Here is a 15833-nt window from a genome sequence, read left to right as displayed (position 1 = left end):
TACAATTCAGGCCCGGTTGCACAAAAGTCTGATAAATTGTAACGGTGATTAAGTGCTAATTAAAGACGTATTCCACTTCTCTGATTTTTTTCTCGTGACATAATCACCGTTGAAATTTAAAAGACTTCTGTGCAACCGGGCCTGAATTGTATTAAAATGCATAAGAAATAATATAACTGGAAATGGAAATAGAAGAAATGTGTAAAAGCTCCCTGTAAAAGGTAAGAATCTGAGCGTCAAGCGTCAAGCGTCAAGGTAGGGACTGGACAAGGCTTGTGACGTAAACCTATATAAGCGGCGGCTTGATTGGCGCGGCTACACTCAGCTACCAACCTTCCAAGACTGAACAGCGTACGTATTCATTCAGTGTTAGTTGCTCATTCATTCATTCACCAATTATCATTGCTATTACTTTTCAGGCTACTCGTTCATGGATTATAGTTACAGTGATTAATTTGAAGTGTGCGCGTATACGTTTTCAAGTGTGACCAGGTTTGAGAAAAATTGCATGTATTAATTCATAAGTGTGGATTTTGTTAGAAGAATAGTATTGAATATTCTTAAGTGTTCAGCTTTCGTGAATACATTTTTAATATTACAGTTGCGTTGTGTGTGATGTAGTGGTACTTCTCCATAATGAAAACACAAATTGAAATTGTCAACCACTTTAACAGTAACCTAATATCCGTCAGTTGCATTTTGATCTTTAATTTAATTCGTGTCTTCAATGGAAAACCCTCGTGAATAATATTATATAAATAGATATAGGCCTAATTATAATGTTGAATAAAGTACCTGCGGTGAAATTCAGTATCCAATGGTTTTAAAAATGTTCACAAATTTAGTAAATGTTTATAATTATTCAACTCAAGGTACAGTAGCCTATTTTAATCAAAGTGAGGGTATTATAAAACTCTTGCTCTTTAATTTCATTTATGTCTCCATTGGAAAACCCTAGTGAATAATATGTTAATAGGTATAGGCCTAATTATAATGTTGAATAAAGTACCTGCAGTAAAATTCAGTATCTAATGGTTTTAAAAATATTCACAAATTTATCAAATGCTTATAATTATTCAATTCAAGGTATAGTAGCCTACTTTAACTAAAGTGAGGATATTATAAAATTCCTACCTACCTTTTATTATAGTTTTGAGTTATCATATCGTAAATTCATCCAAAGAAAAGTCTAAAAGATTATGAAAAATGCATTCCTATTGACAATAAAGTAGGTGAAATTTTCCAAATTACTGTAAAAATATTAGAATGATTATTACTTGGTAGTTTAGACTTTACTTGTTCTTGACATCTAAGATATTATTGACAATTTTATTTTAGTGTAGAATAAATGTCAGTAATATCTATACTATTTTAATTTATCAAAATTTGGGAATGGAATAGACTTGGGCCATGCCTGTTGTTCCTTCCTAATCATATTTGTATGATTTGTGATTCTGTCCGCAAATAAATAAATTTTCAATAAATTATTATTATTATTATTATTATTATTATTAGCTCTATCAAATGACAAAATTTATTTTTGAAGTACGATGTTGAAAGTTAAAATTTAATTTAATTCTATTCAACATGATAAATTCTATTGATTTCCATGTTTTAAAAAGATTTTCAATAACCTAAAGCGACAATATCACACACATCGATTTTTTTATGTCTTTCTTATTCTTTATTTTATTCTACCAGATTAAACGGAACTTGGCAAACACATGAACACATCATTATGACAAGTTATGTTTAATCTAATAGAATTTATAAGGACGGCAAAAAGTCGTACGTCCAAAAAATCATGTGCGTAACTATATAGCCTTAGTGACACATGCTCAGAAAATTCATTAAATTCCACTACTTGTATGTACAACATGATACACACTCCATTCTTTGAAGTTATGAATTAGCTTACTAGGTATCTGTAGCGCTCTACTCCAGAAATGATTCACAATTTCATTCGGTTATCGATAGACGTGATTCATTTTATGCAACCAATATACATTCATAATGCCTTCTAAGAATACAGTTTCCTGGTTTTTAATTGAAATGCATTGGATATGATTCACTATACGATATCTATGATTAGATTTGCTACATAATTTTTTAGATTTCTAGTAATAAAATCACTTGTCAAATTGAGTTTGGCTATCCATGTCTGATATTCATTCTCAAATAACAAAGATTATTTTGGACCACACAAAAAAATTATCTTAAAAATTGAGCTCTATAATAATGATTGTTATTATACTCCAATGAACTTATTAATTTACTAAAAAAAATTTCCATCAGAATATGTAGTACACTATGAAGTACAAACCCATTAAATTTTTTTAAGAATGCATTTTCATATTTCAATACTAACTGTACGGTATATCTATAATTTCTGTTTTACTGTCAATTTTCCACATCAGTACAGTATTAAAACTTGAAAAGTTGGCTATGCTATTCTTGTTTTTATCTGTCCAGTAAATTTCACACCCACAAATTTTGGCTTATACGCATAATATATGCGGTACCACAGGGTTCCAATCTTGGTCCTTTGTTGTTTTTGTTATATGTGAATGGCCTTCCTAGTGTGCTGAATGGCTCGGAGTGCCTCATGTTTGCAGATGATACCAAAATATTTAGACAGATTAGGTCTGTTGATGACTGTTCGTTGCTTCAAAAAGATATTGATGCACTGCAGAAGTGGTGTTTGGAATCAAGACTCACGCTGAATGTGGCAAAATGTAAGGTGGTATCGTTTACCAGACAGAGGGAACCTTTCCATTATAACTACAATATTGGTAATATTTTGTTGGACCATTCGCAAGAGTATAGGGATCTGGGAGTGATTATGGATGCTCATATGGATTTTGATAAGCACATTGAACACCTGTTATCAAAGTGCAATCAGATGATGGGCTTTGTTTTTAGAACATGCTCAAGCTTTGAGAGGTGGGAGCCCATTTTATACTTGTTCAAGTCTTTGATTCGAAGCCAGCTTGAGTATGCAGCGCCGGTCTGGAGTCCTTATCAGATCACCTATGTAATAAAACTTGAGAGAATGCAAAATAAATTTCTAAGATTCCTCTTCTTCAAAAAATTCGGGCATTCCTGTGAGAGGGGTTTTCCTACACGTCGATTAAGATCATTGTTTGAAGTTGATGCTCTTAAGCTCAGGAGAGAGGTATCATCTTTGATTCTTTTCCGTAAGATACTAATGAATGAGGTTGATTCTTCTTATCTCCTGGGAAGAATTGGATTCGCCGTGCCCACTCTCAGGCGAAGATGGCATTCCCTATTCGCGGTACAGAGGTGTAGGACATTTAATGCATATTTTTCCCCCCTCAACCACATGCCAAGATTGTTGAATGGACTTGGCTGTGGGGTGGACGTGTTTTCTGATGGCCCATTAAGTTTCAAGCACACAATAACGATGCTTCTGAGAGAGAATCAGAATAACTGAATTTTTAATCAGCAGCCATAATTTTCGCTGATATTTCTATCATTGTTAAATATGTCACTCTTTAAATATTATTTTTTCTTTATTTGCACATTCAAACTCATTTTATTCTTACTAAATAAATAAAATAAATAAATAAAATAGTTTTTTAAACAGATCACTCCCGTGTTATCGGATGGGCACGTTAAACTGTCGGTCCCGGCTGAAGTATGACAGTCGTAAGGCCCATTGACGGCTTAAATTATATATTCAGGCGGTGGAACATTCCCGCAAGGAACTCCCCACCAACAAAAGCCATACGAATTTATTTATTTATTTTATTATCGCCCTCATCCTATCATTCATATGAGACTGCATGCTCTCTCATCATCTTTATTGAAAGCACCTCTCCTTCATCACTTCATATATTCATTTTCACCATCACTTTCACCATCAACTCTATCAAGGAATATTTAAGAAGTAGTTTTCTTAGTATTATTTTCTTTCTTTTCAAACGTTAGTTTTAGTATCTTTTTTTTTTGTTTTGATTGAATTGTATACTGTACTTATTGTTGTGTTAAGGAAACATTTTTGGGTCATTACCTGTTGTTTCCGATGTGATATTGTGAATAAATAAATAAATAAATAAATAAAAATAAAATTTGTTCTATCTTCTAATTTTGTATTTTTTCAAAATAATGAGAAATTGATATTTGCTATATTCATGGTTTAGTATAATCATAGAAAAATACAGTATGTACTTGAGCTTCTTATCCTATTTGGTACACTATGATGTAGATATATATCTATGTAGATTGTAATATAATTTTCATTCGAACATTAAACACAGAATATGTATTTTACATTCAATATATAGAATATTCCTATTTGTTCAATACAGTACAGTCATATGGATCTCAACTATATAATTGAACATTGTCAAGTACCTACAAAAGAATCTCATCAATATATTTAATATAATACATAAAAATATAGCCTATATGATATCATACATAATTGTCACATAAAAATTCAATAACATTATAAAAACGTCTTTCAACAAGGATTATACTGATCGTTTTTGAAAGTCGTGCTTTTAAAATCTATATTATTAGGCAACTTGCTTAGAAATTTTCTCTCTATATAGCTAGGTTTTTTCTCAAAAAGAGTTAGCCTGTGAGGCTGAATGATCAAGTTGTTCCCGTTTCTGGTAAAGTATGAATGTGACTGTGCGTTGGTCGTTAGACTGTATGTAAAGTTTACAATCAGTTGTTTCTGCTGTAATTAATTCCATAATTCATAATTTGTCATTGCTCTCAAATAATGTTACGGTACTCACTATCCACTATAAAAATTAATTATCTACTCAACTTGTAAGTTACTGGTATTCTAATCTGAATTGAATATTTTGAAAATTAAATTATGAGAAATGGATTAAAATCAAGTGATACTGTAACTATTTCATTTGTCATATTTAATATCTTTCTCATGAAACAGAAAACCTTTATCCTAATTAGAAAAGTAATGGATAACATTGTAAGACCCCTTGTCGACGCTATCATGTGCATCAGAGCAAAGTAATTCGGAGAGATTTGATGTCTCAATAATTATGCTTGATGATCTTAGTTGGAGCTATAAAAATGTCTGACACCGGAAATAGTGGGTCGTTGACATGCCGGTACAGTTAACTTGGTCATTATGGCAACCTGTGATACGAAAATTACTTAATTTATACTGTTTATACTACCTTTTATAAAGCCAGTTAATTATTGACATGTTAAGATAATAAGTTGCCTCCTTGATAAAATCTGAAATTATGTCCTTCCCCATGTATATTAAGGTCTTAATATCGTCATCTTGCACTTGCTTTCCAATGAACAACTGTTCTGATTTAATACCATACATAAATAACTAGGATATTTTCAACATATCATAGAAGGTAAACTCTATTATATGCACGCTGATTTGACGGAGGGTTGAATTTTCATTAGATGTTTGAAATGTAAGTTTTGAGAAATAAATACTTATTCTTGCAATGACTCAAGACTAAAAGACTTACATAAAATTAACTTATAACAATGTGTGATATGATAGACCGATAGTTCAGCCTCTACAATAAGCGTCAAGATTTTTCCTTAATAGGTAGTCATCTATTAACTGGTATGAGTTTCCGTTCCAGGAGACTAGCAAGAGGTCCTTGAAAAAATGAAATTTGTAACTTCCTTCTCATGTATGGCAGAAAAAGCCGTTTATTATGATTATATTTTTGGCAAGTTTGAACTATTGGATTCTTACAGTGGCCCGAGTAACTTACCTCTACAAGTAATATACAAAATTCTTCTATAGTATAATTCTTTCTATATTGTCAGCATTTCCTATAAATAACATCAATATTTATAAATATGTATTTATTTGTTTTATTCTAATCTATATTCTCAGATTGTGATTTGGTGTAGAAATTGAAATGGACATAATCTATGTATAATATTTGGACTATTTGAAACTAAATTAGGAAATTAAAAACGTTTTGGGCAATAGCCTGTTTTTTTTCTTTTCTGATCATTGTATTGCTTATAATAAATAAAATTCTCATTCAAAAATACTTACAGTTTAAAGTGAATCTTACTATACTTTATTGATTGATAGTTCAATCGATCTAAAGCTGCGTACAGATATATGCGCCTCCAACCCGTTCCGCGCTCGTTCCTCCATCGCTCCGCAGTCGCTCCGCCCCTGCTCTGCAGTCGCACCGATCATGGACGTTACGGGAGATGTTAGCTCTTCTCGTGTTCCACTCTTGCTCCCCGGTCGATCATCAATCGATCTGCTCGAGTGACGTTCGTTTGCGGAGCAGAGCAAAAGTCTGTACGCACCTTTAGATCTTATGATGTTCGATATTGTTTCTAGATGACTTGTCTAGATGTTACCACAAAATACCTTTTTGTTTCATATATTGTATTGAACCATTGGAATTTTCTCGTCTAATAGTTTTGTATTGTTGTGATTGCAGATAACCTACTAACCATCCAAGATGTGTGACGAAGATGTGGCAGCACTTGTTGTGGACAATGGATCTGGAATGTGCAAGGCTGGCTTTGCCGGCGACGACGCTCCCAGGGCCGTCTTCCCATCCATTGTTGGCAGGCCGCGATACCAGGTGAATAAATAATAACACATTGAAATATCAGCAATATATCCACTTGATATTACTGGAATAAACTCACACACTTTTTGATTTTTGGGTGAGTTGAGTTATAAGTTTGGGAAGTCTGAGCCTTTTGGACCTAAGCCATCGGTTAACACAAAGAAAGATCACATGCAAACAAAACATTTCTGTTTCATGCTACAAAACTGTCAATATTATTTCAGAATAGCAATTCTAAAATTTATTCTGAATGGCTGACCATGGTAGTCGATTGGACTAAAGCGTTACCACCTTGTTACTCGTACTGTAACTGCGTTATTGCCTTATTCAGTTCAGTCTGCTCCCACTAACTGGTCGTGGGTTCGAATCCGGGCGGTAGGCATGGATCATCTAATCATATTTCATATAACCCACACACATCTAAAACACAAAACCTATTGAGTTTCAAGCTTGTGATAAATGTTACGAGAACCAACACCAATCAGAGAAGCCTTCTTTTCGAAAATCCTGCTCTGATTGGTTCGTGGCATTCATCATGAGTAAAATTCAACAGGTTCTTGTGCATTTGTGTTTTACTTGTGTGCGTGGGTAGAGGTATGATATGATGAGATGATCAAATATCCATACCTACCGTCCGAATTCGAATCCACGACCAGGCGGTGGTAGCAGACTGTAGACAGAAAGGGCGAGACCATGTTGGGCGGGTTTTCAGGCGCCAACCCAATCAGCCAACCGGAGAGCTTCCTGCCCTGCTGCCTCTAAAAACGCATAATGTGGTCTCGCCCTAACGCAACTACTATGTAGGAATAATATGGTAGTAACGCCTTGGTCCAATCGACAGCACTGACCAGCCATTTAGAATAAATTTTAGAATTGTGTAACAAGGTTATTAATAACAAAACTAACTGAAAGTTGTTTTCAAGATGTTTCAATTTTGTTTTGGAGATGTAATACATTGCAGTAATGAGTATAGGCTACTATTCATATAACATAACTTATTTTTGTGTTTTGATTTCTTTTAAGTATATTGTATTGTGTTAATTAAAATAAAATTGATTGATTGATAATTTAATATAGCCACTAGAAGTATGAATGAACTCAACATTTCGAATAATATTATTTATGCTTGGATGAAACCCACATGAGCTTGTGCGAGGGTAATAAGATCTACTTTTTACTAACTCCTGTTACATGATTTTGTAAATTGAATAAAAAGCAGAAGTATGTGTTCTAGGCAATTATTATGGTAGTTGTAACATAAATAAAATTATTTGGAAATTTAATCATTTACTCACTATATTTCCAATATTTATTTATTTACAAAAATGCATACAGGTATGGGAACAACAGGCATTGTAGCCCAAACTGTTCCCGATTCAATATCACAAAGTTCTTCATAAGTAACATGAGAGAAACGTTAATGGAAAATTGAAAATTAGTACAAATAAGAAATAAAATGATAGGGAATATTAAGAATAATAAAGAATATGAGTATAAATAAGTAGCCTACTAATATAATAAATATTGTGGTAGTTGTTTCATTATATGAATAGGGTCATTGGGAAGTCTTTGAAAAGCCTTCATAATAGTGTAAGCATAGTTTAAATATTTGGACTATTCTAATTATATTATTGTCAGATCACAGGTTTATGTCAGCACCTTTCATGCCGCTTCCACACTCTTGCCAATACGTACAAATGACGACGAGCGCGAGAGTGTGGATGGCTACTATGCCACCGCTCGCATCCACTCCGCCTATATTGATGTATACAGCGATCCGCTCGGCCAGCCATTCGACCAGACATTTGGCAAGCGACTTGACATGAGTGTGGCGCTGGAATCAAAGGCTCTGATTTTCTTTTGTACAAGCATACTGAATACGATTTAGTATTGTTTTTAATATGAACTTGTATGGTAATTTGGGATGTAGGTCTATAATAAACTATGCTTGTTTTCAGGGAATTATGGTTGGCATGGGACAGAAAGACAGCTACGTGGGAGACGAGGCACAATCGAAGAGAGGAATTCTGACAGTGAAATACCCGATCGAGCACGGAATCGTGACCCAACTGGGATGACATGGAGAAGATCTGGCACCACACCTTCTACAACGAGCTGAGAGTGGCACCAGAGGAGCACCCTGTCTTGCTCACTGAGGCACCCCTCAACCCCAAGGCCAACCGAGAGAAAATGACACAAGTCAGTCCATTACTTTCATTACTTTTAGAAAGAAAATGTGTGATATGAGGGGTCCCACTAAAATACAATGTAGAATAGAATAGAATAGAAAATGACTTCATTTTAATTAAAAAACAATAATATTGTACACTTCCAAGAACTAAACAAATTAAACATTGAAACAAGAGAAAATGATAAACGTAATAACACTAGACAAAATTTAAGACATAAAGGTTGTCTGCCAGGAGTCGGCATCATATTATTATTTCATATCTTCACTTCATTTATATATTCTACAAAAATTTACACAAAATCAGTTAAATGAATAAACAAAATAAAAATAAATCAATTGATATTGTCAACTGAAGCTTTCTTCTACAAATATGACGATTACGTTTATAATTTATCAGTTCCTCAATACAGTATCATGACTCACTTAAAACCGGAAAATAACGGGGTAACCGTGATCAAGAAAAATACAATGTATTGAATATTGAATAGGCTAAATTGTTATTTAATGAACGCATTCTATTATACCACATACAAATATTATAAAGTCACTCTTATTTAGTAATAGGTGTTCAAGCTTAGAGAAGATGAGATTACCCTTTTATTGTTTAATCATTGGCGCAACGCTCAAGTAACTCCTACTCAAGGATAGTATACAGTTCAACTATATAATATCCTTCACTCCTACTCACGTTAACTTGATCACGCGTCAGTGAACGAGTCACTCAGAAATAATGTTTATCTAATGAAATTTTACTGATATGATTTTGTGAATTGTCTCATCAATTTTGTGAATGTCTTGAGGAGCGTTTTTGAGCGATGCGACTAAAATTGCGCGTCTGCGAACAGCTAGACTGTAGATGAATAATCTCTAGATATGACATTCTTATGTGTTCCTTTCTTTTGTAGATAATGTTTGAAACATTCAACACACCCGCCATGTACGTTGCTATTCAAGCCGTGCTGTCGCTCTACGCTTCTGGACGAACAACGGGTATCGTGTTGGATTCAGGAGATGGAGTCTCCCATACAGTTCCTATCTACGAAGGTACAATTTCTGTCATTTTACACAAAAAACATATAATACTCACAGTTGATAAATACATTTTTATGACGAATTTAATGATTGAATCGCCAATTTAAATATGATATTTCAGATTTTAAATTATCCAACACTAATATTTTTAATTAGAGGATAGAATTAGCTTATAGCCTTATTCAAATTTATATACCCTATTTAATTGAACACCAGGATCATTCATTTATTCTAGATTATAGGCCTAATGAGGAGAAATGAAAATCTTCTTTCACTCTTGGTTGTTAGAAAAAAATAAGAACTAGGATTAATTTTGTTCAGTATTGTGATGCAATCAGTTATTTTATGTCGGAGGTAATTCAAAAATTATTCATAAAAATTGAATCACAATAATATTATTATTTCTAGTTTCAAAAATTAATTTCATTAAAAATTCATTGATTCAACGTACAAAATTTATAAGATTTAATGCCCGAAACTTTTACGTTCAAAGTTTGACAGAAAATAATAAAATTACGAAATACTTTTTTGTCCATAATAAGAATCTGTAGAAATGAAAATCGAGCCTCAAATTTTGACATTCAATAACTTTTTTGTGTGCACCGAATTTGATGATTTTTTTAGTTGTGTTCGTTATGTTCAGGACCAGGTTTATGGCCTATCAAATTTATAATCCGACTTCAGGACTCTCTCCTACGGTTGTTCAAAGTTTACATGTAATCCTTATGGGAGAAGATTTGTGAGCTGGCCACACACAGAAATAAAAATGAGCTGTTATAATCATTGCGCCATACAACAGCCGTCGGTAGATAGTAGACAAGAGTGTGTGCTGCTCCATAACCGCCCATGTGTTTTATTCTAAACGCCCCGACTAAAAACAAAATGACTGTTTTGTGTGAAACCATCCAGCAGTGCGGCCTCAGGTTAAAGACTTACATGCTCTAAAGACATTGCTTTGTTTCGAATAATTTGCTGTCTTCGGTGTTCAGAATTATTTGATTTTTAGTAAATTATTTATTTTGCAGTTGGAAAATTATCTATATGAATAAAATGCCGCATCGCGTCTCCTCAGATGTGCATCCAGCTAAAGTCTGTCATGAGATGCATTAAACTATTTGGCGGTACGAAGTTCGCCGGGCTAGCTAGTTTAAAATAATAATTGATTTCCTCTGTTTGCCGTTCATTTAATGAATATGAATAGACATCATTTGATGAATATAAGTGACCTGATGGTTCAGGTCATTAACATTTTGAAATTGAAAATGATTTTTTCAGAAACTATTAATTATTGAATGTTTTAGGTTACGCTTTGCCTCATGCTATTCTGAGATTGGACTTGGCTGGTAGGGATCTGACCGACTACCTGATGAAGATCTTGACTGAGAGAGGCTACAGCTTCACCACCACGGCTGAGAGAGAAATCGTCAGAGACATCAAAGAGAAACTGTGCTATGTGGCTCTGGACTTTGAGCAGGAGATGGCTACGGCGGCATCTTCCAGCTCACTTGAGAAGTCTTACGAACTTCCTGACGGCCAGGTTTGTAATACAGTATACTTCCATTATTTTCGCAAATTGCTTATCATTTTAATAAAAGTGCACCCGAGAATTGTCACTTCGTTTTACTTAATATATGATAATTGATGAAGCTTCATCAACATTAGCCCTATCTATAAAAATTAATGGCTCAAGTGCTTTTTTGTTTTGCTGTAAGATGCTCTCCTTAAGGTGCGTACAGATTTACGCGCCGCGAACATGAGCAATTCACTTTTAATCAGCTGATGCCAAGCTTTTCATATCTGTATCTAACCGTTTCTGTAAAAATACAGATACAAACCTTGCAATTTTCAACATATTCGTTCAACATATGTTTTGATGTTTACATGAGTTTGTGGATTTGAGTGAAATTTTCAATATTTTTTTGCAATTGTGAAGGAAGAGTTTTGTTTGGATTCGTATTTGGAAATTGATCAATCTAATAGATTCAAAATTGTAGTAGATACATTTTTTGGACTCAAAATTGTGTACAAATTATCATTTAAGTTACGTCATCTAAGTAGCATAACCTTTAGACTGTGTATTCCAAATTAAGGTTTGAAGCAGTTTTGGGCAAATGCCTGTTGTTTTTACCTGAATTGTATTTGCATATGAATAAATAAATAAATAATCAGCTGATTAAAAGTGAATTGCTCATGTTCGCGGCGCGTATATCTGTACGCACCTTTAGGCCCAATTCACATTGAAGTGACGTGGCACTGACTTTTTGCCACTTCCACGCCACTGCCTTACTATAAACATATGTCCCGCGTTTCGGATAGAATGCTCAGCCGTCGGTTTCGGCTGGCTACAGTCGTTAGGTCATGTCAGACAGAGGCCCTGAAATTGACTAGGTACGACCTGAAAACTCTGACACCAGACCTGAGCCAGCCAGGTCACTAGATATTAATATTATATGTCCAATAATGCAAACAGAAGTGGGGTTTCGCCTATAGTGAGGTCCACGTTATAATGGCAGTGGAGAAAGATAGGAGAAAAACGTTGCCGAACCTCTGTCTTGACAATGCCGTCTATGGACGGTAGCTGATGATACAGGTTTATTAATGTAATATTAACTGTTCATTCTCGTTTAAAATAATCAATTATATTGTATTAAGCAATAAATTATATTTTTCAATAATCTCATAATCAATTTACATAATTAAGATGAAATATTTTATCAATTAATTATACATTGTTAAAAGACGGTCTGGCAACAGAGTAAAGCGAAAAAGAGATAGCGCTATCCGCTTTGTTGAATGAAAGACAAGGAAAGCAATATCATTGCTAGTCAAACACTGCTATTATAACGTGGACCTCACTATAGCTTAATGTGTAGAGGGAATCTACATTAATTTTTTTGTTCTAACTTAGATTTGATGAATTTGTAAATGTTTTCAGGTAAATCACAACTATATAACTTTTTCATTGGAAATTAGATTTTGATGAATTTGTAACTGTTTTCAGGTTATCACAATTGGAAACGAGCGATTCCGTTGCCCAGAGGCAATGTTCCAGCCGTCATTCTTGGGTATGGAATCGTGCGGAATCCACGAGACCACTTACAACTCGATCATGAAGTGCGACGTCGACATCCGTAAGGACCTGTACGCCAACTCAGTGCTGTCGGGAGGCACCACCATGTACCCAGGCATCGCTGACAGAATGCAGAAGGAAATTACTGCCCTAGCGCCCTCCACAATGAAGATCAAAATCATCGCTCCACCCGAGAGGAAGTACTCTGTATGGATCGGAGGATCCATCCTCGCCTCTCTCTCCACCTTCCAGCAGATGTGGATCTCCAAACAGGAGTACGACGAGTCTGGTCCATCCATTGTCCACAGGAAGTGCTTCTAAGCCCCCAACTGGACAACGCCCCCCCTCCTCCCAACAACGCAAACCTTTCTTGTTTCCCCCACCGCATCACATCAATCTATTCCCAAAACGTTTTGTCATTATCCATCATCATTTGGTATCAATGTACATTCTAACCTCATTATTTATTTCATTTGTAAAAATGTTTTGTAAATTTTGTAATTCAACAAGTGTCTCCTATATTTATTACAGTAAATCTTGTTGCCTTTACCTCCCATTCCTGCACTTTTAGTTCGTTCATTTGTTATCAACTTGTATTATTTATTGTTTATAAAGCTGACATTTCTCTTGTTGAAAGGATTTCATTATGAAGTTTCCTTAAATCATCCAATGGCTTTTTTCACACTTGAGGTGCATTTTCGTTTATGCGTAAATTTCCGCAGTCGACGACGGCAAGCATTGTTGAGACATTCATGATGTCCAAATTTCAAGTGTGCTAAAACACCTGATCAAATAACTTATCATTATTTGAGTTTATTATTCAAGAATCAAAACATTTTCAACAGTATAAACATATTGCCATTTAAAAGTATAAACTCAACCTCATTCATTAAAGCACAACTTGAACATAATATTTTAGGTTATTTGGACAAATTTAAATCTTCCTAATCTGAGATCCTCGCCCTGTCGTGGTCGACGACGGCATTTACGCACAAAGGAAAACCCAGCTTAACCGATTGTTGGTTGACATTTATTTATTTTTACAGCACCTAGAATGTCCTCCGATTGGTTTCAATCTTTCCTCCATTCACAGATCAGAGAAAAACACTCATCTTCAAATGCGTATAACTCAAGAATAGGAGTGAATTTTTGCCAATGTGATGACATATTATTGTTCCTCTCGTTAAGTACTATAGAATAGAAAAGAATTTTATTGTCCTCAATACACAATTACATCGAATAATAAACACTTTACATTTTATCCAATGAAGTAACATGCAGTATTATTTATTCTATGGTTGACAAAAATTCATTAGGCATGGCCGAAGCAGTCAGCCAGAGTTGGTAGATAAAGATAATAGTTTTCCTTAACTAATCAAGATAAAAAAGTTTGATAAATTTCAGTCATTGATTGCGGTACTCTATACAAGAAATTGTATAATTAAATTGTAATTATATGTTCCTCTCGTTAAGTACTATAATTCCTGAGAGCCTAAGCAATTTAAATTTTTGACCATTTTTGCAAAAATCCATATCTCCCAGTTTTGGTTGATATTCGGGCTATGGATAGAGGTTGACCTAACAAGTATTGTGCTATAATATGAGACGTTTCGCTACATTACAGGGTGAGTTAGGCGGGATGCACACCGGAGAAACGCGTTTCATGAAACAAGTTTCAGGAAACGTGAAACGAAAGTCTACTGATAAGATTAAGCAGGGAACGTTTCTTTTTCGCCCCACTTGGATGTAATGAGCTGGTTTACGTGCGTCATATGGAGGCCGAAAGTGATTGTTTTCTGACCAGGCCGGTAAAATTTTTACGGCCCTAGGGCTGTAAAATAACCTTGAAGTCAGCTGATTCTGATTTGATGTGAACGTGTTTACAAAATAGTTTATGAAACAGAATCAGTTTATGCTTCTAGAATTGAATAAAGTATTTTGTAATAAGATACTATCATTTTATTTGGATGAATGAAATACAAATAAGATATTATAAACTATTCAAATTCAATTTTCAGAGTATAATAGAATCTAACCTCAAACCTCCAAGTACTGCGTTTATCACGGAACATGGTGGATAAACGGAATCATTTTATGCTTCTAGAATTCAATAAAGTATTCTGCAATAATATACTATCATTTTATTTGGATGAATAAAATACAGATAAGATATATTTTATTATAAACTATTCAAATAATTCGATTTTCAGAGTAGGATAGAACTTCTAACCTAAACTTCCATTGACATTCAGATTGGCCAAATTTCAAGTGTGCTAAAACAGCTGATCAAAAACTTTTCATTATTTGTGTTTATCATTCAATAATAATTAAAACATTCATAATAATATTATCTTATTGTCATTTGGAAGAATAAAAAGTTTAAACTCAACCTCTTACATAATTGAACGTAATCTTTTAGGTTATTTAGACAAATCAGAATAAAAAATAAAAATACTTGGACAATTTCCTGATATTCAGATTACCTACCTCAGATTTTCTAGAGCTATGACCTTCCACTTTGGCTTTCGGAAGTGCTTATAATAGACAATAAATTATTTTCATATATATATTGTTTATTTTTCTGTGTGGCGAAAAATAACGTTCTCACCATGGGCAAAAATGTTTTTCCGGCTCTCAATCTTTTCTAGTCCTCGGCCTACGGCCTCGGACTTGAAAACCGATTTCGAGCCAGAAAAGTCTCATTTTCGGCCCTAGGTGCGAAATATACTATTGTATGCATGCGCGAGTGAAACGGATTGCATGAATCAAGTTTCATGAAAAGGGCTTCACAAAATGCGGTTCTCCGGTGTGCACCCCGCCTTATTCACTCAAACTTAAAATCTTTCCTCCACTTACAGATCAGAGAAATTACTCATCTTCAAATGCTTATTGTGGTATCCCTGGTTACCTATTAACATAATCACACATAATATTGATGTTGATTCAAGGGGAACCACCATAGCAT

At 34.2% G+C, this 15833-nt stretch overlaps 1 protein-coding gene across 1 annotated transcript; it reads left to right on the top strand.

The window, feature by feature from the left end:
* The first annotated feature begins 243 nt into the window (after positions 1-243).
* LOC111059408 (actin-5C) lies at positions 244-13504 on the top strand. The gene is given in 7 exon segments (XM_039424961.1): positions 244-351; positions 6441-6587; positions 8534-8638; positions 8640-8774; positions 9672-9810; positions 11100-11335; positions 12800-13504. Coding segments are annotated over 6 exon segments (1131 nt in total). The 5' UTR covers positions 244-351; positions 6441-6461; the 3' UTR covers positions 13190-13504.
* The last annotated feature ends 2329 nt before the right edge of the window (positions 13505-15833 follow it).

The sequence above is a fragment of the Nilaparvata lugens genome, chromosome 3 (assembly GCF_014356525.2).
Source record: "Nilaparvata lugens isolate BPH chromosome 3, ASM1435652v1, whole genome shotgun sequence".
In the NCBI taxonomy this organism is placed as follows: Eukaryota; Metazoa; Arthropoda; class Insecta; order Hemiptera; family Delphacidae; genus Nilaparvata; species Nilaparvata lugens.
This window is presented reverse-complemented; position numbering and strand designations above follow the sequence as displayed.